Below are 26504 nucleotides of genomic sequence, written 5' to 3' on the forward strand. Positions count from 1 at the left end.
AGGTATGATGTAGCTGTTCTCGTCACTGTGTGGATTAGCCCATCTCTTGGTGGGTTTTAGTCGATCTGCTGGTCTAGTGTAGGCCCAGGTCTTGGATTGCCATATAATGTTTCAAAAAACTAAACATACAACTGTATGTTCCTTAACATAAACCTACTGTAGAGGTGATAAATTGTCAATGAGGAGGGATGTTGTACCGTAGAGCAGTGACCCTTGAATTCATGATTGACATGCCAGTTTTGAAATATCACCCGTGCATTACAAGCTTTATCGACTGAACTAAATCAAATAATTAATTCATAATCCCATGTCGTTCATAGTGTGCGACAAAGCTGCTCCTATCACCATTTAGTTATAGAGCTAGTAAATGTTGCAATATTGTACAGTACTGGTAAGATTCACAGAACGTTTCTTTCAATTAAAATATTAAAGAACGTGAATGTATTTTATTTCATTAATGTAGCATATTATGGTTTAGAAGATCTAGTAAAATGTGGTAATTGTGGAAGTAATTTTTCACATTAAAATAATACAGCTTGTTTGTTTTGTAGGAGAGTTTGGATATAGGCGATGATGAAGATGATGATGATAAGGTAAAATTTTCACATTTTCTAGGCCCTTTCGTCGTTTGAAAACCTTATTCTCACTGCGTCCTTCTAGGTAAAGACTATTTCATGAGTTACTAGTCGGATTTAGATTTCCAAGCTGCCAAATAAGGAGAAAGTGAATCATGTTCTGTTTATTGTCTTGACAACATAGGTGTGTTTTCCAGCTTAAGCGAAGTGATAACTCATACAATATGCAGTGCCCTATAAAATGCTTACTCTAGAAAAGAATAAAATGCCCTTGGCATTATGTGAGGGGTCACTGGTCTCACTGGGATGAGTGAGACAGTGGTGGCTTACAGCTTAATAGTTAAGTTCCCACAACTCACAGACTCTGCAATACACATAAAGAGTAGAATCAAGGTCTCCTTATAATACCCTTTTAAAATTGCATTGTAAAAGTCTTAAAAGTGATACACATAGCAGGAAATGCATAAAGGATGCATGTAGGGTTACAATGTTCATGTTACAAAATGAATGGATAGTTTGTTACATCATGATATTTTGAGGCAGAGAAAAGTTTGTCAGTCAGTCATTTTTTTTTATTCAGCTAGTAAAAGCCATAAAAGCACAGAATAAACACACCAGCAGCAAATATTGGGACAAGACAATGAAACACCATAAATACACAGCGACTCGCTCCGAAGTTACGGTTTGAAGTACAGAGGACCCCACTCGGACTGCACATTCAAACACGAAGGGTATTTGTTCCCACGGGAACCCCCAGGAACTCCAGCACTCATAGAAGTGCAGGATTGGATTAGTCACTCTTCTGGTCCTCCAAATAATAGGATAATCGGAGCTGGACTCTTAAGTCGAATTCTGAGGACCTATATTGCTACAGGACCCAGTAGAAGCCATAAGGGGTTCTTATGACGTGCGCCCCTACACCTGCAGCGCCAGCTGCTCCCAGTCCCATCCAGGATAGGGTGTACTGACAGGACCGTTTTACAGGCATTAGCCTCAGGCATATACCCTTAAGTCCTGATGATGATCCCGGTATCAAGTTAAGTGGGATCGAAACATCGTCGATTCTGTACACCTTGATACTCACAGAATTGTTGATTGTATTGTACTATGGTGTTGTACTTTTGTATTTGCTTGGACAACTGCACATTTGATTCCAAGCCCTTGTAAATGCCTGAGCTTTCTTCTTCTATTTTTGTTTTTCCCGACAAAATGTGTCCCCACTTATATGTTGCTTGTGTGTGATTAATTTTATATAAAGACATTAAAAGACTCTTTCGTCCAGATGGACAAAAACATTTATATCGACCTAATGGTATGTCAATATCATTTCATGTCTCTATTCCTGTTGTTAGGGACCATTGTTCATATAAAATTACTACGCCCAAAGGTAGTGACCAAATGTTTGTGTCCACTTGTTTGTTAAATCACCATCATCTTGGAGCAAACAAAGCAAAGACTTGTTTTCATGTGGGTTGCTAAAGAGAATTTTGGACCACAAGACGGAGCCATGTTTTTGTGGAGTTATCACCAGATATTCTGCGATTGATTATGTGAGAGTTTGCGTTGTGTGTGTGCGCAATAAGCTGTAGCTCAGTGATCAAACTTTAAAGCAAATATGGTGAGGCCATTTTAGTTGTTGCAGGGAAAGCTTGAGCCATTCGAATTTTCTATGTGATTTCATGAGCTGCTGTGCTAAGTACGCACTTAAACAGTTGGCATCAGGTGGGCCAGTTAACAGAATTTTGCTACCCCAATTACTTAGTTGGAACCATGTGGTCTGGGCCTCCCCCCCCCCCCCCCCCCGATGATCTTTAAAGAAGAGAATAAGAGTTTGTGAAAGCCTAAAGATTTAGCATAGGTCATTCGATAGGGGCTGACACCTTGTTATTTGATGGTGTAGAGAAATGCCTATATCTCTGGTAGGTGATGGCTGCCATTAATAATGAAGATTTTAGGGGTTTATTTTAAGAATGATAGGTAACACTTTGTCCTGCAAGGCCAGTGAAGAGAATTCCTCCAACCCAATGGTACAGGACCACCTGCTATATTTTGAGATTGTCACCTGCCATGCAGGCATCTCTGTAGTGAAGGAACCCAGTGTTACGGTGGCTGCCTTCACAGCAGTGAAGTTTGCAGAGCGTGTGCATTGTTAAATCCTCCGCTCAGGAAACCTTTTTTATTTGAAGAAACAAGCTTCTGAGACACAGGGAGTTTTCTTCTTGCAAGTGGGGACCATAATTCATATTGTGCACCATGCCTTACTAAACTGACATGGACAGGAAAAATGAGTGGTGGTAGTCCTACACTTAATATGTTTGCATGACTGTTACCGTGACCTAGCAGCCTCTTCTCAGACAGGCTCTCTGGTCAAAGACTTAAAATGACAAAACCAGCAGAGACACCTCCAGGGTAAATCAAGCGCTTTCCCAGACTCTAAATATTGCAGATAAGAGCGAGTTGGAGGTTGGGTGTCTGCTAAGCTATAGCAGGACTCCGGCGCCACTAAACTTTAAATGACATCTTTAGTCTTGAATTTGAGGTTGATGATTGGCATCCATGTATAAATGATGAACAGGTATAATGAAGGTTTACAGGTCATATTTTTGACTAAGCATGAGACTTCAACCATGCAAGAGTAACAATGTTAAATTCTTAAATGCAGCTCTCTAGATGCAGAGTGTAAAGCCCAGAACAAAAGAAATGTTGGACTTTGCCCTCTTTGCAGGGTCATCCCTGAACTTTTTGCCTTCCTCCTGTATTGTTTCTGACCTGCTTTTGTTGGTTTTAGGACTCTGGGCACTTTACTACTGCTGATCAGTGCTAAAGTGCATATGCTCTCTGTATAAAGAGTTATGGTAATTGGTTGTCCATAATTGGTATGTTTGCCTTACTAGTAAAGTCTCTAGTAAAGGCACTGCGTGCGCCAGGGCGGTAATGCAAATGCTACTAGTGGGCCTGCAGCACTAATTGTGCTACCCACACAAGAAGCCCTAAAGAGAGAACTTAGGCCTGCCACTGCAGTGCCTGCACACAGTTTGCTAACTGCCATGTTGTCCTGACAAGTGCACCCACTTGCCAGGCCTTACCCTTCCCTTCCTATGCACACCAGACCCCCCCCATGGTAGGTCCATGGTACCCCCATAGGCAGGGTGCAGTGTCTGTGAATGGTATGATATGTACTGAGGTGTGTACCATGTCCTGACTGTGAAATACACTCCATTTCGTTTTTCACTGTTGCAAGGCCATCTTGCCCATAGGACAGAATGGGGAAGGCTGTGTACTATGTTTCCAGTTTATCTTCCCATAGGCTTAAGATGAAGAGGTGTAGTTTAGTGTGCCTGAATTCACAATTTAATAACACATCTTTTTGAGAAGGTGATTTTTGCATTGTGTGTTTAGAAGTGGCTGGTTTCTTTGTTCTAACAATTCTGTGTGTCTCTGCCTGGTTGTGGGTTGACTGTCTGAATTTGAATGAGATAGGTTCTGGGAAATGTCTTGACCCAGGGGAGGAGGTTAGACAGCAACAGGCTGACCTGCATCTGGAGTGTAGGGGGGAGGAGTAGCCCCTGGAGGTGAAGAGGCCTGCGCTGTTGCCTTAAAAGAATGACTCCACCTCGTGCTGAGTGATTGAGGAACCAGTCCCCGAATAATCAAAGGAAGAAGGTGTCACTGGCAGGGAGACACCCAGAAGTGGTTTGGACAGGGGTCAGTGCCCCTCTGAACACAAAGACTTCAAAGACATTTAGGGGTATAACTATGAGAGCTGAAACCCCTGAATATTGGACTGATCAAGACTGAAAAGGATTGAAATTACTTTGTGGTCAAGAGGAACCTCTGCCGAGGAAGAACAGCTGAAGAGACTGAAGTGAAGGACTGACCCTTGCTGTGTGTTCTGATGCTGGCCTGCAGTTTTCTGATTTAACTAAGGAGAGGCTAAGGGACTTTGCTGTGTGCTATGTCCCCCTGCTTGAAGGGACTTTGTTGTGTGCTGTATCCTGAAGTAACTTGTCCCCAAGGGCCCGAGGAGAGCTGGCTCCCTGTTGTGGAAACTCAGGAACATAAAAGTTTCCAAGTGTGTCTCAGCGATGCTTTGTGCGTGTGCTTTTTGCAGCCTGAGACCGTTTTGAGCATTGCCCCGGGACTGTGTGGCCCGAAACCCAATCGAGTCTCAGCGACGCTTTGTGCGTGTGCAGCCTGAGACTGCCGTTGGGGTCCGTGGTGCTGGTGGAAAGTGCCCCGTGACTGCCATGCCCCCACAGTGTGAATCATCGTCCATGCTGCTGTGAAGTTGTTTGTGGACCGAGCCGTCATCGTAACAGAGGTTGTGGATAAAGATCGCCGCTGTCTGCCCGAGCCGCAACATGCTGAAGGATTTCGTAAAGCTAAGGAAGTTGTGAGATAATCGTGATCGTTGTTCGCAAGAGGAATTTGGCCAAGATCGTCTGCAACGGAGGAAGCAGCACCGTAACCTGTCCGGCTACAGCATCACCTTGCATCGGAGCTGCGTCGTCATCAGGAGCGCCCAGCAGGACGTCTGGCAAGCAGAGAGAGAGAGAGAGCAAGGCAGCACATCCCCTAGGTAAGGCTTGGACTCCGGTCGGGAGCCGCAAGCGTGTGTGGCCTGGGGAGACGCAGGAGGAGTACAGTAGTGCTCCCGTCTCTCTCCCGCTGCATCGCCTTAGACGCGCTGAGTCCTCAAGCAGGCCGGACCTGCCCGGCAGAACCGGGGCCGCCCTCGCAAGTTCAGGACTGTTGTTGGGGCCTAGTGGTGCGCGTGCTAATGACGTCGATTGGCCTGGTATTATTCCTGCATTACGAACTGCCTTATTACTTGTATTAGGGATTGTATTATTTCTGCATTACGAACTGCCTGATTACTTGCATTGAGGATTGAATTATTCTGGCATTACGAACTGCCTTATTACGTGCATTGAGGATTAAATTATTCTCGCATTACAAACTGCCGTATTACTTGCATTAAGGAGTGCGTTATACTTTCATTAAGATCTGCCTGATTACGTTCATTGAGGATTGCATTATTCTTGCGTTACAAACTGCCTGATTACGTGCATTGAGGATTGCATTATTCTTGCATTATGAACTACATTAGTCTAACGATACAAACTGCATTACGAACTGCATAACATTGCATTTGGACTGCTTTTGAACATCGTGAACTGCTCATTATTACCGCAAGAACCTACAAGTGTTTGTTGGCCTAACAAACGGCAATAGTGAAATATTATGAATACGTATATGTTGGATTTTTATCGTATTTTTCTTTTTGATAAAGACACTGCTTTTTTCATACATCAGTGTGGTGTCCATTTGTGTTGTTGTCACTGTCTCACTGGGAGTGTGGTTGCAAATGCTTTACACATTGCCTTCAAGTGGCTCCCCACTGAAACCAGGACAGTCACCCATGCCCTCGTCAGCAGTAGACTGGACTACGGAAACGCACTCTACGCAGGAGCCCCTGCCAAACTCCTGAAACGGCTTCAACGCATCCAGAACGCCTCCGCACGTCTGATCCTCAACATCCCTCGCCGCAGCCACATCACACCCCACCTGAAAGACCTACACTGGCTCCCTGTCAACAAGAGGATAACCTTCAAACTCCTAACCCACGCACACAAGGCTCTCCACAACACCGGACCAACGTACCTCAACAGCCGACTCGGCCTCTACACCCCCACCCAACAGCTCCGCTCCGCAGACCTCGCCCTCGCCACCGTCCCCTGCATCCGAAGAATGACCGGCGGCGGCAGATCATTCTTCCACCTCACCGCCAAGACATGGAACACCCTCCCCATCCGCCTACGGCAGACCGAAGAACTTCTGACCTTCAGAAGACTTCTCAAGACCTGGCTCTTCGAACAGTAGAAGCTTCCCCCCTCCCCCCCAGCGCCTTGAGACCCTCACGGGTATGTAGTGCGCTTTACAAATGCCATGATTGATTGATTGAAGATAAGCCTGGCTGCTCATGCCAAGCTACCAGGGGGTGAGCAGGGGTTATCAAAAGGGTGTCCCTCCTTTCCCTGACTAGAAGCAAGGGTCCCTATTTGGATTAAGGTAACTGCCTCAGCCAACTAGAGACCACCAGTTCTAACAAGAAAGTTCTAATATTATATTAAACATCTTTTGATTAAAAGCTAGTTGTTTTATGAAATAAGTGATAATACCCCTACAGGAATGAAAAGTAAGCAACCCTCCATTAAAAAATTAAGATTAAACTTAAATCCTTGACTTACATTAAAGTTGTGATGGCAGTAAAATGTTTTAAAAAAAATTGGTAGTATAGACAGAGGTCTTTAGCTAGATAAGGCTCTTGACCCAATCCATGAATGGAGGGGACATACATAACCTGAAAACTGTGTGCCCCGGGCAGTCACATTAACTTAGCCATGTTCCTTGACCACAACACTTCTCAATACAAATTGGTAATATGCACCATTCTAAGGAAATATCTTCATTCTAAAAGTACTCTGTGGATGGTCTTGTTGCTGCGCGTAGTGACTATGTAATTTCTAAGCTTGGCCCGAAGAGATGGTCTAATTTAGTTCTAAAATTTTTGTTAAAACGTTTTTTCCTCAACGTTTTGTGGCATTTTGTTTAGGATATTTCTAAATGCCATACTTTTAATATAAGAGACTACTAATTCAGCTTTCTAAAGACGATTGGAAAAGATCAGTACATCAACCTGACACAGGAAACATTTCATTTGGCTTCAGAATCAGAGCTCAACCAGTCTTCTAAGACGGACAGTTTTCAAAATGACAAAATTTAAAAACTGGAGTTGTTCCATTGCAAATGAGGGTTGTTCCCAAGTGGCAAACTTCTCAGCTCTCTGATGCCGTATAGTAGTTAAAAAGCAGTAGAGCCAGCATCCAGCCCTGCTTTGGTCTCCTGTTGGGCATTCTTCTTTCTTGAAATGTGGCTGTTTTTTGTACTTTTACCTGAATCTAAGGGTTCCAATACAGTCACTGGAGTGCTTTCAATAACAGTGGAAAAATAACCTATTGAGATAAATTTGACCATAATAATGAGCGATCTACTCTGCTGAAGGGCATCCAATAGTCAGCAAAGCAAATAAACAGGCTTCTTTTTTTTTTTTAGCTTTTATTAATTTGTCAGTTATCATACCAATCATAATCACTATTTACACAGGGATCACTTGCCCTTTGGCACTGATCAGCAGTGGCAACATGTCCAGAGTACCTAAACCAGCAAAAACAAAGTCCAGCACACAGTCAAATAATACAAAAGCTAGAGGCAAAAAGAGAGGGGAACCATGCCAAGGATGAAATGTCTAACAGTCCCCAAGATTAAAAAGAAAAAAATGGGGCAGTAGCTCTTATTCCTACCTTGCAACCAAGGATTGAAACTCCCTACCACAGCAGCTTAGGGCTACAATGAATATTCAGTCATTCGAGCACCGTTAAAAATCTGGCTCTTCGAATCTGTATTCTGATCCCTGACTAGTTAGGACCGGTCCTGCTTGATAGCGTCAGGACACTCTTTGAGTAGCTGATGCGCTCTACAAATCCCAGCGATAGATAGAGGGAGTTAATGAATTGCAAGAATTTTCGCCGGCATCCTCACTTTCAGATTTGTGTATATTTTAGCCACTGTCCCTCAATATTGGTCCATTTTGCTTCTCACGCATGTTGTTTGGAATGTTTCCTTGAACTTCTGACTCCTGCCATTGATGCCGTGTTAATCGGCAAACCTTTAATGTTTCTAAGGGGCCTATTTAAGACATTTTTCTGTTTTATATTTTGGTTATACCGGCTTTTATGAAGGGGGTCTTTTGAGGGTGTTCTGTTGTTAATTGGAAGGGTGCCGAGATCAAGTACTCGCTTTGAGATATGCCCCATGCAGCACAGTGGACTAACTGTGACACCTCTGCTTACAGTAGTCTGCACTGAAATGTGCCAACATCGGTAGTCAGCCATTTGTTCAATGAATCTGTTGCAGGGTTTGGCCATGAGAGACGTTTTAGCTGATGGGAGCCGCTGGGTGTACTAGTTGCCTTAAAAAACAAGCATTGGCATAGCCAATAGGTCTCGCCTTTGGGACCTTATAGGTGTTTAGCCATGCAACACTTGATGCTGGATAACTAAACACTTATAAGGTCCCAAAGGCGAGACCTATTGGCTGTGTAAAGTGAGTGGTAAAGTAGAGCTGGTAAAATGGTAAAAAAAATGAGACACGGTGGATGGAGGCTGTGAACGGAAAACACGAGCACTGTATCTGTCTGGCTTCGAGCCCAGTGGCGCCTGTTGTCTGTTGTCACGCAGTAAGGGAGGGGGAGGATGGAGCCCAGTGGTGCCTGTTGTCTGTTGTCACGCAGTAAGGGAGGGGGAGGAGCGGGTGAGAGAGGGGGAGGAAAGCCTGCCATGCGAGGGATGCTAGAAAGCAGGATAGCAGCTGTGCGCGTGCACGATATCGCGAACGCAAGCTGGAGGCCTGAAAATCCACTAGTTAGCACTTACAAAACCTGCTTACTAAAACTCCTGCCAGAGCATCACTTACGCGATAGCTCAGGCGAGACCCAATTATCCCAAAAGCTGATGTGTAAAGAGGGCCTGTTGAAGTGGTGTGCGGAAACAAAGGCTTTTATCGAGCACCGTGTTGCGCTTAATTGAGAGGTGTGTACATTTCATAGGGGTTTCAGCAGGAAACATTTGAGATACTTGTAGTTTACTTTTGCAGGCCCATATTTATTAATGTGTTAGATACTTTAGTGATACAGTACCAGTCTCTTTTCACCTATACCCGAGGAACGGTCTTACTAGTTAAAATTACAAAATAACCTACATTTGCAGTCAGAAAGGATAGTAAACACAGATATCTTTAGCAGCACTTTGTCAAATTTAGTTGCATGTGAAGTGAAAGTTTATAATGGAATGCACAGTAAATGCTGCAAGTGTGATAAAATAGTAGGTTTTTTTGCTAATTTACCATCTAAATGCAGCACTCCTCGCATTGCTACTTCCAGCGCCACTGCTGGGGTCTCATAGAGACATCAGACACAACTCCTGAAGGGGGTGTGGCATCCCAGTGAAATCCTGATTATAATTAGGGCTCCGGTTTTACGGTACTCATTTTTCTAACATTTCTGTCTATATTTATGCATATTTATTTTTTGTCCATCTTGTTGGTATTTATCAACATTTCTTTTAAGTTTCGCAAATAAATGGAGTTGAAAGACAGTATAATTTCCACATTTATTTAACTGATAAACATGCACTCGTACTTTGATGCCTGTCGTGTTTAGCTTTTTAATAATCAAATACAGCGTAACAGCACCCACAGGTACATATCAGCATTATAATACAAATATGTTAACATATGCCTGTTTTTAGTAAAATCTCAATTTCTTTAAGTTCCCTTGCTGTCTACCTGCTCTGCTGTTGTCCTGGAAACCAAGAAAAATCACACAGAAGGGGGCCCCTGAGAGGATGCCTGGGCAGGGGAGCAGGGGAAATGACAGGACCATCAAAAAGGAGAAACCCACTGCCTGAACTGTATTTAAGAAAAAAAGCTACACGTCATGGATGAAGCCAAAAAACAGCAGTGTCACATCGCCGCAATAGAGAAGTACAGTGTGCTCAAAGCCAACAAACCCTTAATTCAGAGGGCACTAATGATCTGAGACAAAAATATTAGAACAAATATATCAAATTTATTACGACATTTCTCAAGGTACAAAAAATATGATTAATATATAAACGTCAATAAATAATCTGTAATGTGCAATATACAGTCTAAGAAAACCCAGGCGCAACACTCATTCTCAGGACCAACTCAAACTCACATCCCAATTCACTTTTCCCAGTCATTAGTACTTTTTTACTTTTCAGTATCGTTTTTAACTTTTCATTATCGTATTTTGTTAACGTCCATCATGATTTTGAAGTGATTTTGTGACACACAGTTGACTGTATTTTTGCAAAAGGAGGAGCTGCACGAGCAGTCACCAACTGTGATTTACAGCTACTTTTTAGGTCTTGCTAACTAGACAGCTTTTTCAGCCTGCAGGGAAATGCCGCTTGTAAACCATAACAATACTTACTGTGGGGTTAAAGCCTGCCCATTACTTTCCATTAGTTGGCTTTTTGACACTCTTGCTTCTTATAAAGTAGTTTCCCTTCCTTGTGTTTGTCCCTCCCCTGGAGCATTGCTCCATTACCGTCCTTTATAATGGTTCACTTGTAGTTTTCCACTGCTCACTTTTTAGGGAACCACTTTTTTCTTTTCTTGTTAAGTACTCCATGAGAATGCATGGATTTTCCATCTCTCTCCCTCATGTACTTTTTCATTGGCAAAATACATGCCCCACTGTGATCAGTGTTGCTCTCTGGTAATTGCTGCTCTCGCTCTCATATGCTTCTCGGCACCACTAAAACCATCACCGGAATCTGTGTTACTCTAACTCATGTGCTGTTTTTCCTCCCCTTCATCACTTCTCTCCCCCACCTAGCTTTATTTTAATTTTTATGTAATCCTCCTTTCCCACTCCCTGTTGCTTCCCACACCCTCTCCTCTCTTGGTCATCCATCCCTGGTAGTGATTTTACATTCTTAGAATTATTTACATTTTGGGAATGCCCTGCCGCTTTCATTTACTGCGGGCCACTCCTCTTTCTGTAATGAATCTTAGAACAATCGAAAATGTATTTTTCCATTCAACGCAAATGGCAAGTGGATTTCACCATCTTGTATCAGGAAATAAAAATAAATATAACGGTGCCTGCATCATCCAGCATGTGCACACATGTGGTGATGTGTGTATGTATTTCCATCACACATCGCCTAAATGACGCAGGCATTAGTAGTTTCATGACACATATGCGCTATGCATTCATCACCTCATGTCACTTTTTTTTTTTTTGTCTATGCTGCATAGACTTAGCTGATGCAGTCCTTTCTGCATCATGGTCCTGATAGGATTCCCTACTCTCACTCATTGTGTATTAAAAGACTTAAAGGTGAACTCAACATTTATTTTTGAACCACAGAAAATACAACTACAAATATGGTGGTGATGTTTAGACCCAAGAAAAAGAATTATTTACTCATAAAACACAGAGAGGAAGGAGGCATTCTGCTGTATCCTCACGCTTTTGCCTGCCTTCATTTTCTCCATGTCCTTTTTCTCAGTGCCCAAAGTAGACTGGTGTTCATCGTGGGATTTGAAATGTCCCGGTTTCTGTTTCACGTCATAAGTAGGTCGTGCGCTGTCACAATCCTCTCATGCCGACCGCTTTTCTAGATTCTGGCGCTTGTTAAACAAGGCAGACCATGCTTCTGGACATTGTAACTCGCCCTGGGAGAGAGTTCTTGTTTATAAATTCTAACCATCCAGAGTATGCAGTTCAAAAACAGAAGAGCTGCCTATCTCCCTTTTTACCTCGACTTCCCATCTGTAAAGTGACAGGATTGCGTTGCTCGCACTCCAGTGTCCAGCAAATGTCGCAGCCAAAGATAAGAGCATGCTGGGAAACGGCCCACTTCTCCTAAATGAAGAGACACTTTCCCAGCATTTCTCTGGCTGCGTGACGTTCAGCCCCTTCCCATGCTTGTTGGACTCCTTTGTAAGACATAAGTAATGCAGAGTCCGTTCTCTGAGCAGTGAGACCCAAACTCGTCTGCATCCTGTCTTTCTGTGCGACCCCTAGTGCAGGCAATTTTTGATAAAAAAAAAAAAAAAAAAAAGTGGCAGCCACGGACATGTCCCCAGCACCACGAGGAGTGAGAGAAGGGAGTCGCATGTTGTCGAGCAACCCAGCTCCTCCCAACATAGTTTGAGCAGAGCCACGAATGCATTTTTTAAGATGAAGCAAATATTGAGTTGTATGCATTTTTCAGATGTACTGAGTAAATACTCATTGGTTTTCAGAAATAGTTATAAAATACTTATCATGGCATCAGCCAGGAGTTAAGGATTTCCCACTACAGAGGAAATCACATCCCATCAAAACTGGAAATATATGAATCTGCCACCTAGTACATTATGTATTCCTTACAAGCATGGCATGCCTAACAGTACATGACTGACACTAGACAAACAATGCTCATCTGAAAAGCTGTAAAAGAATCCAAAATATGTCCAGACCAAAAGCTTTATCAGGGTTAATGTCACTCAGCACAAAAATGTAGATCGGAAATCACTGCTAATTTAAAATATTTTATCACAATCTGGTGGACCATATAATGGCCTCCTAAAGAACTATCATGCCAAGACATTGCCCCACAGAGTTGCCATAATACATGTTTGTTGTTCCCTTGTAACTACTGAGTTCACATAATGGGATCCTTGTCCACGTGTAATCTCGAAATGAGTATATCAAAGTGCTTATGAGGCATGTCTGAAACATACATTCTTCACTTACACAGCATTGAGTGGGAAACTAAACAGACTCTAAATGATGAAACAACACCTTTGTTCCTAGGATTTATCATCTGATTTTGTAGGCGGCAAAGTTACTTCTCTTTCTTTTAAGGTACTAAAGTTGACTGTATGCTTCTTTCCATGCTGCTGTACTGCAAAGGAGATACATTGGGATTAGGGGTATGATCACTCATGCGTCTCAGACCTGCCTCCCTTCAAAAGCAAGTCACCTGTATGTAGGTAATGGAATTCCTAATGCTAAAAAGCTGTGGAACTCTGTACTGAAGGATGGGAAATGATTCACATCTGTGTACATAAGAGAGTCAGTGGTTTTTATAGACTAAAGCCGGTGGTACTAGCTTGGTGAGCCTGTGTTCCGTTTCGCATTTCTTGCTTTATATGCTGCTGATATTTTGTTTTCATGTGTTGTGGATTCTTCCTGATATTTTTGGTCATGTAATGTGGTGCATTATATATTACTGCTATGTATTTTAGGCAGCCGAGGTTGATAAGTGTTTGTTGAGATAGTCATTTGAGATCCTTTGGAGTTGTTGTGATATAGTCAAATTCTATAGTCCAGTGATGAGGCAAGCTATGTCATAGATTACGTCTTTCTGGGGATCCATACTAGAACAACTAGGATGCCGTCATCATCCAGGTGAGAGAAGGACAATGCTTGAGCTCTAGATAGTTCTGAAATTATTCTACAATAAGCAGGCTTCTATGTTCTGCTGGAGTGATATCTTGTATCTGCTAGCTATATGGATGCTTTTGGTAATGTCCCCCTTGAAACATTGGTTGCTGTAAATGAGTGGTAAGTGGACAGGTAGGATAACCAATGAAGTAGAATGCCATAAAATCCCACGCAAGTGGGAGGATGCTTATTTGTGTCTGGCGGTTAACTATGCGGAAGGCCGCAGAGAAATTAACAGCAGTGCCAGGAGATCATAGTTGTGATCTCAGGAGATCATAGTTGTGATCTACAGATAAGGTTGTCTAGAAGTCTCTACTTTGCGGATGCAGATTTTACTGGATCAAACAAATTATTGTTTACGGACCATATGTACTGTAACATCCAGACCTCCAGACGCGGGCTAATGAATATCACTGGATGACAGAGATGTGAGTTGGAAACCCAAGCGTGGCAAAGGAATCGCACAAAGCAACACTGAAATGATTAATATGGAAAAGAAAAGACAACGTTCATAGTGACAAACGGAAAGGCAAAGTAAAAACAAACAGAAAAGGGAAGAGAGGTCTAAAAGAATTTGGGTAGAAATAAGAAGACATGTGAAAGTAAGAGGATATGGTGGCATCAATTAGACCTCTGTGGTGTATTGCAGTCGCTGGAGGCATTCTGCTAGCCCTCCGTGGCATCCTGTGGCCAGTTCAGTGATGATTCTGGCTCTGGCACAAAGTGGCCCTCCATTGCATATTGTGAGTATTCTAGGTATGAAGGAGGCCTGGCATAAGTTAACTATTTATGGCTTATTTTTTGGCATTGCAGCAGCACTTACAAAAGGTGGTTCTGATTGCCATTTTATGGTAATTCTACACATCTTGTTGGTCATCCCTGGCACAATGATGAGCATGAAATGCACTGGATACGTTTTGCATGTTGTTGGCATCCCAGCCACTACTGTTACCATCCAAGACATAATGTTTACCTTCATTAGCATATAGTATCCATACATATAAGAGCATTTTGTAATTAGGTGGGGATTCTAAGTTATGGACATCTATGAATTGTGATGCTTGGCATATGAGATTGTTTCTATCTTTGTGGTAAAGTAGCACACTTGATGACATCGGCAAGTTGGTTTTTGGCACATAATTAGCGGATTTAGTAAAAAAAAAAAAGAAAAAGCTAGCATTTTCATGACAGAACTAACATTAAAAATTGTACAGTCTTTAGTTTGGAGGACTTGGTTGGATTTATCTGAAAAATAAATATTGTATTTGAAAGCAACATATGTATTTTATCAGGAAATGCCAAACTGATCTGAGGGAACCGCATCATTGCATTCCCATATTAAGTTTTAAGCAAATACGTAAGAGACCCTTCGTGGTGAACTAGAGCCACATATTGTTGATGGTATTTCCTTGATGCCAAAGAGCACTTGCTGCTACACCAGTCATCATTCATGTCTAGGCATTTTAATCTCCGTAATGATCGAGCTGTGATTGAGGTGAATGTCTGTATGATTGCTAGATCCATAGGATTTCGTCAGCTGTCTGTACCTGGTTGTAAGGTTGGGTGTCTGAGCATATGTGATCAGTCTAACTTGAGGGGTAGTCCTTCTGTCAAATGACAGATAATACACGATCTGTGTAAATATTTTATTTTCTCAACCTGTGCAAGTAAATTCTCAATTATGATACATATCCCAGAAAGAGTACTTGGAGGGGTTACTATAGGTCTATGAAAGGAGATGAGAGCAGGAGCCAAGTGAGACGCTATGTGCATCTTGAAACATAAAGTAAGCAATTTCAAGTAACCGTTTGCATCAAAATTAGACTGAAAAAAATCTTCATTTTGCTCTCTATCTTTACCAGGAGTATATAAGTGAACCCCCAATACCCCGTGGGAGGATCAGTCTTCTAGGGTCAGATACACCATTACATTTTTGAACTATTTAATGAAGGCCTCTTCAGAATAGATGGTAAAACGTATTCTTTTTTTATTGAAACTATATGAAGATTGTGCTGTAAATACATAATTTGACCCCATTATTTCAGAATTTTTCTGAGATTGACTTCCCAAGCAAATGAAAATTATTAACCTCGAATTATTTTTATTACATGAGTGTCATTTAACAACTGCCTGGAAAGGTTATAGTTTTTGTCAAGTTCCTGGAAAAGAGGTTTTAAAATGTGCTTTTTCCCATGAATTTTAATTGTTTTTATGGGTGTATGGAACTCTGCCTACCAATCCTCCCCAGGCAAGTTAGACTTTGTTGCCTTGGTATCTCTATGCCACATGGCATATGTTTCCAAGCGTGTGTATTTTTCTGGGTACTCCCATGTCCATATATTATCATCATCATCCATTGGTTTCATTATATGAGCGTTTTAGCATGTCATTGTTGCCTGAAGCCTGCCTGATTGTCATGGAGGATTTGTTCTTCCAGGTGAATGGTCACTACATTTTCTGGTATCTTCCCAAGAAATATAAGAAGCATAAAGGATTTCTAGCTGATGAGTTACTTTGGGCCCAAATTTACTTTATTTTGTATAGGACAGGATAAAATGATGATCTGTTTTCTGCTTGCTAGTTAAGATGGTCTGTGAAAGGGATGCATTAACTATGATAAGGGGTTAATTAGTTTCCTGAGAAGGAAAATTTGTGGGTAGAAGGGAGGATGGTGTATTACCCCCATTCCTCAGGGCCGGCTCAGTAACTATCTGCGGAAGATCCCCCTTCCCTTTAAATATAAACATCAGCCCTAGGGGATGGGTTCCCAAGGGCCTAATGGGGCTTTGGTGGAGAGGCACGCAGCCACCCCTCTTTAAAAAAAAAAAAAGGGTCCTGGGTAATGGGGTCCCCAGGGCCGGGTCCTGCGGCCAGCCCCCGGCAGCGCACGGCTGAAGATGGTGCACAGCGTGGGGTTGGCTGCATGCGGAGGGTATGATTTATGTATTGTAATTAAATATTACTTTACTCTAAAAGAAACCTAGAAATTACGCTGAAAAAACAAAGGTTAAAGCAACGTTATGTATGGGTGAACTTGTCAACATTAACACTTTGAGCTAAAAAAAACCCAGAAATTCACCAGTTATAGATAGAAGTGCTAACTATAACCTGCTCTCCCCGCCATGCACTGCTTATGACCACACAAATTACATCACTCGTGTTTCTACCTCAAATGGATGAAAATAATACTGCCGGGGACAGAGCCGCATTATTTCATTTTTTTTCAAAATTTAGAATGTATAATTTAGTCCCACATACCACCTAATCCTAGAAGCCCTCAACATGGTAAGGCTGCAGAGCGGCTTAGGGGCAATCTTTATTATGACGAAACCAATATTTTACAGGGCTCCATGAAATATTTTCCATTATTCGTGTTTCCCTGTAAGTATGAGTTTTCTTCCTACAGCATTTGGTTGGCGCATTTTGGTTACGTGACTGAAGTGAGATTTATGGATTGGATAACTAACCTTTACTGGTGAATTTCAGTGGTTTTTGAGTTTTGTTTTATAACATAACTTCACTTAACTGTGAATTGTTCAATGGTTTTTCTAAACATATGATATGGTGCTATAAGTGATTCCAATCAGAACTTTATTTTAACAATAGTTATCTCAGTGAATTTCAGTTTTTATAAGATAATCCATCCAGCATCTTTGAAATTATTCTCTTCATTGCTTTGGCTGTGCTCAGTGGGGTTTGGCCACAAGGAGTGACTTTGGCCAGGTCCTGTGCCCAACCATCTGTGGCAGTCAACCCCAGCAATGTATGGTCTTCACTGGTGTGCAGCAGGAGTTCCACAAAGGCCCGGCATTTTGCCCAATGCACCACGAATGGCCTTCAACCATGCACTATGGAAAAGGCTGCATGGCTTGGCCTATGACTGGGCCCTGCACCCAGCCCACTGTGAGTTGTTCACAGAAACAAGATCATTTTCAGATATATTGATAGTATCTCAAAAGAACTATTTATTTTGGGGAGGCTTGTTTTTTATTTTATTTTAGATTGTTTTGCTCTTTTTTATGTTTTCTTTCTGTTTTTCGAACGTTTGTGACAAACAGCCACTTTAAAACTTTTTTTACATTGTTGTTTATTGATGAAACAAACAATAACGTTCTTCTCTCTTCACATTCTCAACCCTGGGATTCTTCTTTCCGCACCAGATGTTTGTTTTGAAGTCCAGGCAATATATTGCAAATATGCTTATGTGGGGATTGTTTTTTTCTTTTTCTTCACAACTACTGCTGCACATTCTGAGGTTTCTCCTAAAGGAGCCTTCAGTATTAATTGTCATGCAGTGACTAGAGGGGTTGATGCAAAGTTGATGTTCTGCAACAGCAGATACGCCTTTGCCCCTTCTAGGCTTTTTAACACATCGCTTGCAGATGACCTGGAGTGCTTCTCCACCTCGCCAAATCCTTATAGGATTGAACTTCTAATTTCCCATGTGGAGCAACAGTGAATGGTACAGGAATTGTTTCTTCACCTATTTCATAGAAAAGCCCCGCTCCAGTGTTGCTACCCAGATACCGGTCTTGTAGCTCACTCTGTAGTAAGACTAAAGCTGTATCTCTGAGATGATGTCCTACAATGCTGAAAACAGTCGACTATGTGCTCCTCTCTGAGGAGACATGGCCTTGCTAGACTGGGATGTTCCGTTAGTAGCAGGACCAACGATTATTTGAATATGATTGGAGGAGTGTGGCTCAGTGGTGTGGAGGAGTGTGGCTCAATGGTTAGAGCGGCAGACCCTGAAGCAGAGTTCTGGCCAGGGACCAGGGTTCGATTCCCGCCTCGGCGGGACTCTGGCTCAATTTCCTCGGACCTGTCTATTCTTGCCTCGGTGCCAATTCTAATCACGGGCCCCACGCTGCAACTCTGGGCAATAGCTTGCTTAGCCTCCACACCGGCCCCAACAGCGCTAAGGATGCCTGGATCCACCCTGGGGGTGCCCAGGAGTAGACACTTCACAGGGAAAGCCAGGAGGGGTTCCACAGCGGTATGAGTATCAGCGCCAGGAAACCGCAAAGGCGACACCGCAAGGTGGCCGTCTGGTGACAGTGCGCTCTATAAGTACCTTGACATTACATTTACATTGGTCTAAGTCTGTCTTTGCATCATGAGCAAAACAAGATGGATTTTAATGCTGCCCTGATGAATTACCAGTGGCTTAGATTATTTGCAGCCTTCAGCCCATCTTGTTTTTTTCCCCAAATAAACCTGGACCATAGATTTTGCCTCAGGGCTAACTAAATAAAAAGCAACTTCGAAAATTAGGAATCACTGTTTTAGAGATGTTTTTTCCAAATCAGCATGGACAAGCGAAACGTCCTGTAAGAAATGTGCAACAAGAGGTGTTTTTCCAAATAACTTTACTATTTGCCTCCCTCTCGATTGGGGTACATTTCCAAGGCCCTGAATATGGGCATTTCCAAGGTCATGCTACTGGTGCTCAGTGATGACAATATTCATTTGAGCTGAAAAATGTTAAATGCCTCCTCTAGAATTGCTTTGTCCGTTTGTAACACCTGATTTATTACATTGATTTCTTGAGCTGATTTTTTTTTTTTGTCGCTCTGAACTATGTTACTAAATAAAACATTCCTTTAATAAAGCTGCTATCGTTAATTCAGTCTAAAGACTTCATCGTTGTAAATTCCCCATGCAGAATAACCCATTAATAAAATGTTTTTTTATTCAACGGAGGCCCACTTTAAGTCAAACAAACAAAAGGTGATGAGAGGAATGCTTGCAGTAAGAGTTATCACTGGCAATCTCTTGAGACAGCATTCAGGACGAAACTGGCCTTGGGTTGCTACTGTTCAGGCTCAGGGAGGACCGGGCCAGGCAGTTCGGGCTGGCCTGTACCCAATGGGGGAGGGTCAAGACAAATTTAAATATGGCCGGCTCCTTACGGAGGTAGCAGAGATGGCAAATGAATGATGGGTTGGAATGCTACCCGAGTGTATTGCCAGTGCCTAGACTTAGTGCTAGCATTCCTCCATAACCTTTAGTGTGTTGGCGGGCCAATCTTTTGTGCCACTCTGCACCTTGTTGTACGTCATGTTTAGCTGCTGATGCCCTCTTCTCTCCATACCTTCTTCTTTCTCAGTGGCACAAGCAGCAAGCTTCGCCAGAAAGGCTTTAATCGATTTGAGGCTCCTCATTGCAATAATGGAGTAACAAGCAGGAGCTGAGATTAGGTCAATTGTTTCATCCATTTACATTTTGTTGTTTTTTGAAGAGAAGCCACAGCTGCATTGTCTCCTTCGGGTCCCATAGCACATTGTGCCATAGGATTTAAACTGTGCCCAAACGGGGAGATCTAACAGTGCTGACACAACACCATGTGTTGCTCCTGTTCCTACTCAGATGGGACGGGCTATTCCTATTGGAGCTGGACCGACCTGATTTGACCATGGATGGTCCCTGTCCATCTTGGCACTATGAGCAAACAAATGATGGGCTGTAATGTGTCCCAGAGTAGTTACCATTGGCCGTGATTATTTCAAGTATTCTATCCATCCCTTTTTTTGTTTTTTTCTGCAAACAGACCTGTACCACACAATCTGTCTCAGGCTCGCTCCGTGTGTAGCACTGTTTCTTTGTTGCATTTTTCAATATGGTCATTGAACTTGAGAAATATTTTTTTTAGAGTGGGTCCTAGATTAATCTGATTTTTTTCACTTCTAAGAAAAGCACTAATGTGAGCTTCAAGATATGTGGAGATATGCTAATGGTAAAAAATAAATAAATAAAACGGTAATAATGTTATGAAATCTGAATGGTTAATGGTTTGGTCCATAATGTAAAGATTGTAACCTACGGTTTATTTGCGCCATTGAATAAATACATACAGTTATGCCACAGCGGTGAAAATAAATGTGACCTGATAACACTTATGTGGAGCAACTGAAATAATAAACACAGATTCATTTACTGCGGTCTATTGCCACAATAGAGCGACCTCGGCTTGTGAAAAACACTGTTTACTGGCTCACACGTTGCATATTACAATTTTCTTTACACATTCTCCTAATACTTACTAGGCTTCTGCAGTGTGATGTTAACGTACTGCACATATACCGTCTTAAATATCTTTTTTTAAAACAAATGCAAATAAAAAACGACATGATATAAACCATATATGCAGAATATAATATGCTGTGTTTTTTTATCTTTACGGAGGGAGGGGCATCTCTTTTTCTGATTCATGGCCCCTGCTCTCACTTAATAAAAATGGTAATAAATCGAATATCACCCTCTGCCCATCTGCGTATAGTGAGTGTGTGTGTTTGAAGTTCTTGCACTTCTGGAGCTAGTTTACGTTTTGAGCGTCTAAACACGAGCTGGAAATGCTACTGTGCAACACATACTCCTGCAAGAGGGAACATATGATTGTGATTTCACAGTAAGTCACTGTTGCTTTTTTCATAACACAATGCAAGTTACTGCAAAAGTTATACTGTAGTCGGTAAATTGTTCCAACACCACATTTCTAAATCGGTCTGCAGTGTGCAAAGTCAAGAGGCTGCATCTGGGGCTGCCACATGACCCTGCGTGCAGTGGCAGTGCACACCTGCCCTTGAAACCAGTGGGCCAAAGGTGCTTGTGGAGTTTGGTTGGCGAGGACAGCAGGCCCCGCACGAATCCATCAATCGTGCTAGTCTCGGCTGCGTTCCTCTTAGTTCATATCATATTCACATGGTGAACACCACTGCACACCAACGCTTGCACGACATTTCTGCATTAAAATTGCAATGCCTGACGCCGAACGTCGCGTGTCAGTGGACCAGGAGCAGCTATAACCTTTGCAAAGACTGTTTGTTTTCATCCTTTCAATTACTAAGTGCCTATTGGACCCTCATTGAAAAGACAGCCTTGTAATTGTTAGCCCGAGGCCCGAGTTTGATGGACAGAGACTGTTATATAAACAGAAAGCCCCATGACAGATTGTTAATTGCCTAACTTATTTTGGGGATATGTAGAGGTTTGTGATTGCTACAAGGCAGACAAAGACTCCATTGCTGTATCATAATGCAGAGTAAAAAATCTGGGTGGAACTAGTTATTGAATGTCCTGCTTTTTCCTCCGCAGGCGTCCTCTTAGAATGTGAGGCCATTTTGTCGAACCCTCAGTGCGCACGGGCTCTCAGTCAGGATTCATCGTTCAACAATACCCCTTGAGAAGCATCGCTGCTGGTTTTAAGTCTCCCCTTATACTGAAAGAGACACTAGACAGCTGGCAAGAAGCAAGTTCCCCAGCTGCACTCTCAGACATAGCCTCAGGCCGGGACATCCTGGGTGGTTGCCCCCGGCGGTGGGGGGTTGGTGATACTTTTCTGCTGAGATGACAAGAAAGTTTCCTCATGTGCCTGTCATAGGCTTGAATTCATTGTCAGTGAAGAAAGAGCTGCGAGGTGACCTTCAGGGCACAATGAATAGTGCTTCTCAGTGTGGAAGGAATTCCAGCTACTCACATCAACTGAAAGAGGCAGTGTACAAAATATAGGAAAAAAGGGTTGTTTTGAAGGAAAGTGCTGGGATGTTGCCAATGACTATGGTCAAGTCAATTGCCAGTGAAAATCACAGCACAAATCTGTGGAAGTCTGCTCAACACTCATAATTTGTTTCCACGTGAAGTTGAAATTACAAGACTGACCTTGAACTGTAGAGTGGAACGGACACCTTCATCTGTTTCCGTAGATCCTAGAACGTTGCGACCTACGACACTGTCCATATGGGATCCCAGTGCTTAATTCATAACAATGTACATACATATAAATATATATGCATAGGTGAAGGGGCACGACTTATTTTTTAGGAGCCTGCCACCAGTGCTGACGAATGCCGGGGTTAGCAAACACCAACGTTGGCTAGTCTCCACCTCATTCTTCTTTCTTCTATCATCCTCTGATTTCTGTCTCTCTATCTCACTTTTGTATGTTGTTTCCCTGCCCTGTTTTCTCTCTCTGTCACTGTTTTCCTGTCTTTCTTACCTCCTTTTATTTGACTTGTTGGCCTTTCTCTGTCTTGCTCTTGGCCAAAGTTTGTTGAACAAAAGTATTGCTCCTCTCAGAAAACAGAGCTGTTCACCATGTGCAACCACTGCCACAAATTAAGCACTGGCAGATCCCATGGCAACAAGTGGGTGGTTGAGCTTTAACATATCCTGACTGCCCAGTGAGTGTTTCAATTGTAACTCTCCCTGGATTCCATGTATCACTTTTTAGTACTCCCTAAAAGGGGTGCAGCAGTTGCTTGTATCCAAACGCAGTTTGCAGTTCTCTACAACAGGATAATTCACATTTTTTTAATGCAAAGTACAATCTTTTCTCTGTCGGTTTTGAATATGGGATTCAAGTGTTCAGGAAAAGTGGTACATAGTCTTTTTCGAAGTATCCATTTTACATGTAAGGGCATCTTTATTTCCCCTAGGACTCCAAAGAATGCTTGTCACTCTGCAGTGATTGCAAAGATTGATCATTTAACTGTGGATGGACACGCTCAACATCCTAAATAGTAAACCCACCATTGTTGACAGCTCAAAATCCCTAGGAGTCATCCTAGATAAGATTAACTCTTCAATTTCAAATCAACACCATGGCCAAAAATACACAATTTCAACTAGGCCTTCTCGGGGGGGAATACGCTGCATTATTCCAGAGCAAGATTTGTAAAATGTAGTCCATTCTTTGGTGCTCTCAAGACTCTACTACTGCAACTCTCTCCTGACCGAACTCCCTTAGATGCACCGCTCTCTCCCTTAATCTAGCCTTCATTGTCAGAATGCTTCATTTACGTGGCCAAAAGAAATGATTGCTACACTCCTATGCTACTTACACTCAGCTGGCTGCCCTTCGAAGCCAGGCCCTTATATAACACAGCGTGTTTACACACAAGGTTCTACATACGTCTACTCCAAGCTACCTGGCTGACAAATTCCAGATCTTTGGGGATACCAGACTATCGGGAAATGTCAAAACACTGCTACTTGAAAACCCCAACATTTTCAAAAAGGAAAAACTCGTGGAACCATCATTCTCAGGAAGGGCAACCAGAATATTGAACTTGTTATCACCGAACATGTGCACCATAAGTTTGGGGGCTGTCTTCAGATCAGAATTGAAAGCCCTCCTCCTTCAAAGATATTTTGTGTAGTTGCAACAATGACGCTTATCATGGCTTTAACTATTCGATTTGGGCATTTTAGGCAAGCTGCTATCTCCAGTAATGTACAGACATCTCAGTAATATATAATCTGTGCCTTTTGTATGACTTGTGATCTGATGTGTTTATAATCCTGCTTCTTTGCAACTAACCTTGTTCATTGTAAAGCGCTCTAGCACCTTTGGGCAATGTCTGCACTATATAACAATTTATAAATAAATAGAAAACTATACTGATAGATCAGTTAGTTGGAAAAAGGGATGCCTTGCCGTACCTGATTTATTCTCCCATTTTCATTACTTCTTCAAGAGAATATGTGTCTCTTGATAACAAGTTTCAGGGTTCTGAACCGTTATGTATCAGACACCGTGTGTTAAGCGTAAAGTCACTGATTGCAATTTAAGGCAGTAACACCAAGTAGGGATTCTGGAGTCACACAAAGCAGACAACAGTATATCAAGGTTGTTCTGCAGCTAATGAGATGCTGGATCACAAAGTGTAGTAAACACAATCTACCAAAGCGTCTAATCCAAGAAAAAGTATTGGTTATATCTGTCATAGCAAAAGCTGCGAATTTTGTTTATGTGAAATTGGGATGTCTGTAGCCAAAAACCTTTTCTTGTGAAAAGGAATCAAATACGACTGCTTTAAATGTGATGTCAGGTTGTGTACATGTTGACTGTAGTGCCATTGTACACTTCAGGAATACACAATTACATTATCATGCATAAATAGCTAGGATATGGAGACACCCATTTGAAGATACCCTTAACTTAATGTATGAGTTTAGCAAGCATTTTATCTTTGCAAAACTACTAGCCTTCTGTTTTTCTTTGTTGTAAGGTAACAGTTGTGAAACAAATAATTGGGGATAGGGCAAAGAGGAAATTTGAATCTAGAATTGTTTACTCAATGCGATCGTATGTGTTCCCTATCAGGATGTGCCAAAGGTATTGATGGTCAAGCATTTCTCACATCATTCTGTGAAGCACCAACCCCATCCTTTTCCCCCACTTCAATCAGTGATATGTACACCCAGAAAAGTATCCTTTCTCTCTCTCTGTGTATCCTCCACACCGCTACACCTCTATTCTATTGTATTTGTTGGTGGCTGAGAAGAGACAGGGAATTACAGACCCCTTTTCCAGGAACCCTACTTCTCGTTATCAAACCCCACCCTCATCAACCACCATAATTGCCTGCTTAGTAGTCAGAGAGCATACCACTTTCAGATAAACTATAATGTCACCACGTAAATGGCCCCAGAGCTATACAAGACTCTAGTGGAATGAGGGTACTCATGATTTGAGTGCTGAACTTCTTCCCACCCGTAGGCATTTTTTGTAGTGTCAAACAAATGACCGTTCACTAAACCCGAGCAGATTTTTTTATGTGACCATAATCTTGTATAATCTCAGTTCTGGGTTTTGTGCATTTAACATAATTTTTGCTTTTTCTTTTGCCTACTGTTTTCACATACTTTTTGCCTGCGAAGACAAGTTTTAATAAAAAATGTTTCAAAAGGGCTAGCCCAAAATTTCAAGTACATCTCTAGCTTGACTTTTGAGCTGGATGGCATATCTTACATTAGATTTTGAGCAGACACCCGTCCAAGAATAATTCAGGTAAAATGCATGAATTCGCCATAATTTATGCATATTACCCATGGAAAAAAATGATATCATTTTATCCACCACTATAATAAACAGGGAATGTAATATGTTACTATGCTATCAATGCATGACTGCAACCAAAAAAGTAATTTATTTATATTTACAGGAGTCTGAAAAAAAGGGTATTATTGAAAGAATTTACATGGTCCAAGATGTTGTCATAACGGTTCAAAATGTTTTGGAAGAAATTGCATCATTTGGAGAAAGAATTAAAAAGTAAGTTTAAAATTGGTGACCTTTAAGTTATAAACATTTCATATTTCTTAGATAAAACATACCTGGTTTACTTCTGAGTGGCTGAAATGTAGATGTTTCCAGTTCATAGTCATCAGTCGTCCATCATCCAGTTCATATATCGTGTTTATTTGATACAATCATCACACTGTTGACCCCTTGTGGTGCATATGTTCTAGCCTTCATGTATCTTTGATACTAGAGCTGCCAAATTTGAACCTTGGTTCGAATCCCGACCATGGGACTTAATTCAACAGAATGTGATTCTGGGCGAAACACTTGGGGCCCGATTATAAATTTGGCAGTGCGAGGAAGTGTGGTACTACTCTGCTGTGCCCCCGCACTAACGAGACTTTCCGCAACCCGCCAGATTACAAATGGTTTTAGTCTGGTGGGCAGGTGGCGTGGCGTTCCCAGGGCGGTGCCTCTCTCAAAGACTGTAGTGCCTTTATAAAAATGGCATGCATTGATAAGTTCATGCTGTGCAGGACCTTTAGTGCATACACACAGAGGGGCACGCGTAATGCCGCCTTGTGTGCATGCACAAGTGGAGGAGGCGTAGGAGGCCCTTGTTTCCTCTCCACCAAAGTTGACATGGAGGAGGAACCTCCATGTCTCCGGTGGCAGAGAGGAAACTCGTAATATGCTTGGCGGGACCTCGGCGGTCCTGCCAAGCATACTGCGGCCTCTGACTGCCACACCATCTCGAGAGAAAGGCAGCATCAGCAGTCCAAGGGCGGTCCAACCAATCAACTCGTAATGGGGT

General features: G+C 42.2%; 1 protein-coding gene across 3 annotated transcripts in view; it reads left to right on the forward strand.

The window, feature by feature from the left end:
• The window catches only part of MCTP2 (multiple C2 and transmembrane domain containing 2), a 765697-nt gene that overhangs the window by 638018 nt on the left and 101175 nt on the right, over positions 1-26504 (forward strand). For all 3 annotated transcript variants that reach the window (XM_085644499.1, XM_085644501.1, XM_085644500.1), the window contains 2 exons: positions 552-593; positions 25611-25720. In XM_085644499.1, the coding sequence (XP_085500625.1) occupies positions 552-593; positions 25611-25720 (152 nt within the window). The remainder of the gene's footprint in view (positions 1-551; positions 594-25610; positions 25721-26504) is intronic.

Source organism: Triturus cristatus, chromosome 3_1, assembly GCF_964204655.1.
Source record: "Triturus cristatus chromosome 3_1, aTriCri1.1, whole genome shotgun sequence".
Taxonomy (NCBI): domain Eukaryota; kingdom Metazoa; phylum Chordata; class Amphibia; order Caudata; family Salamandridae; genus Triturus; species Triturus cristatus.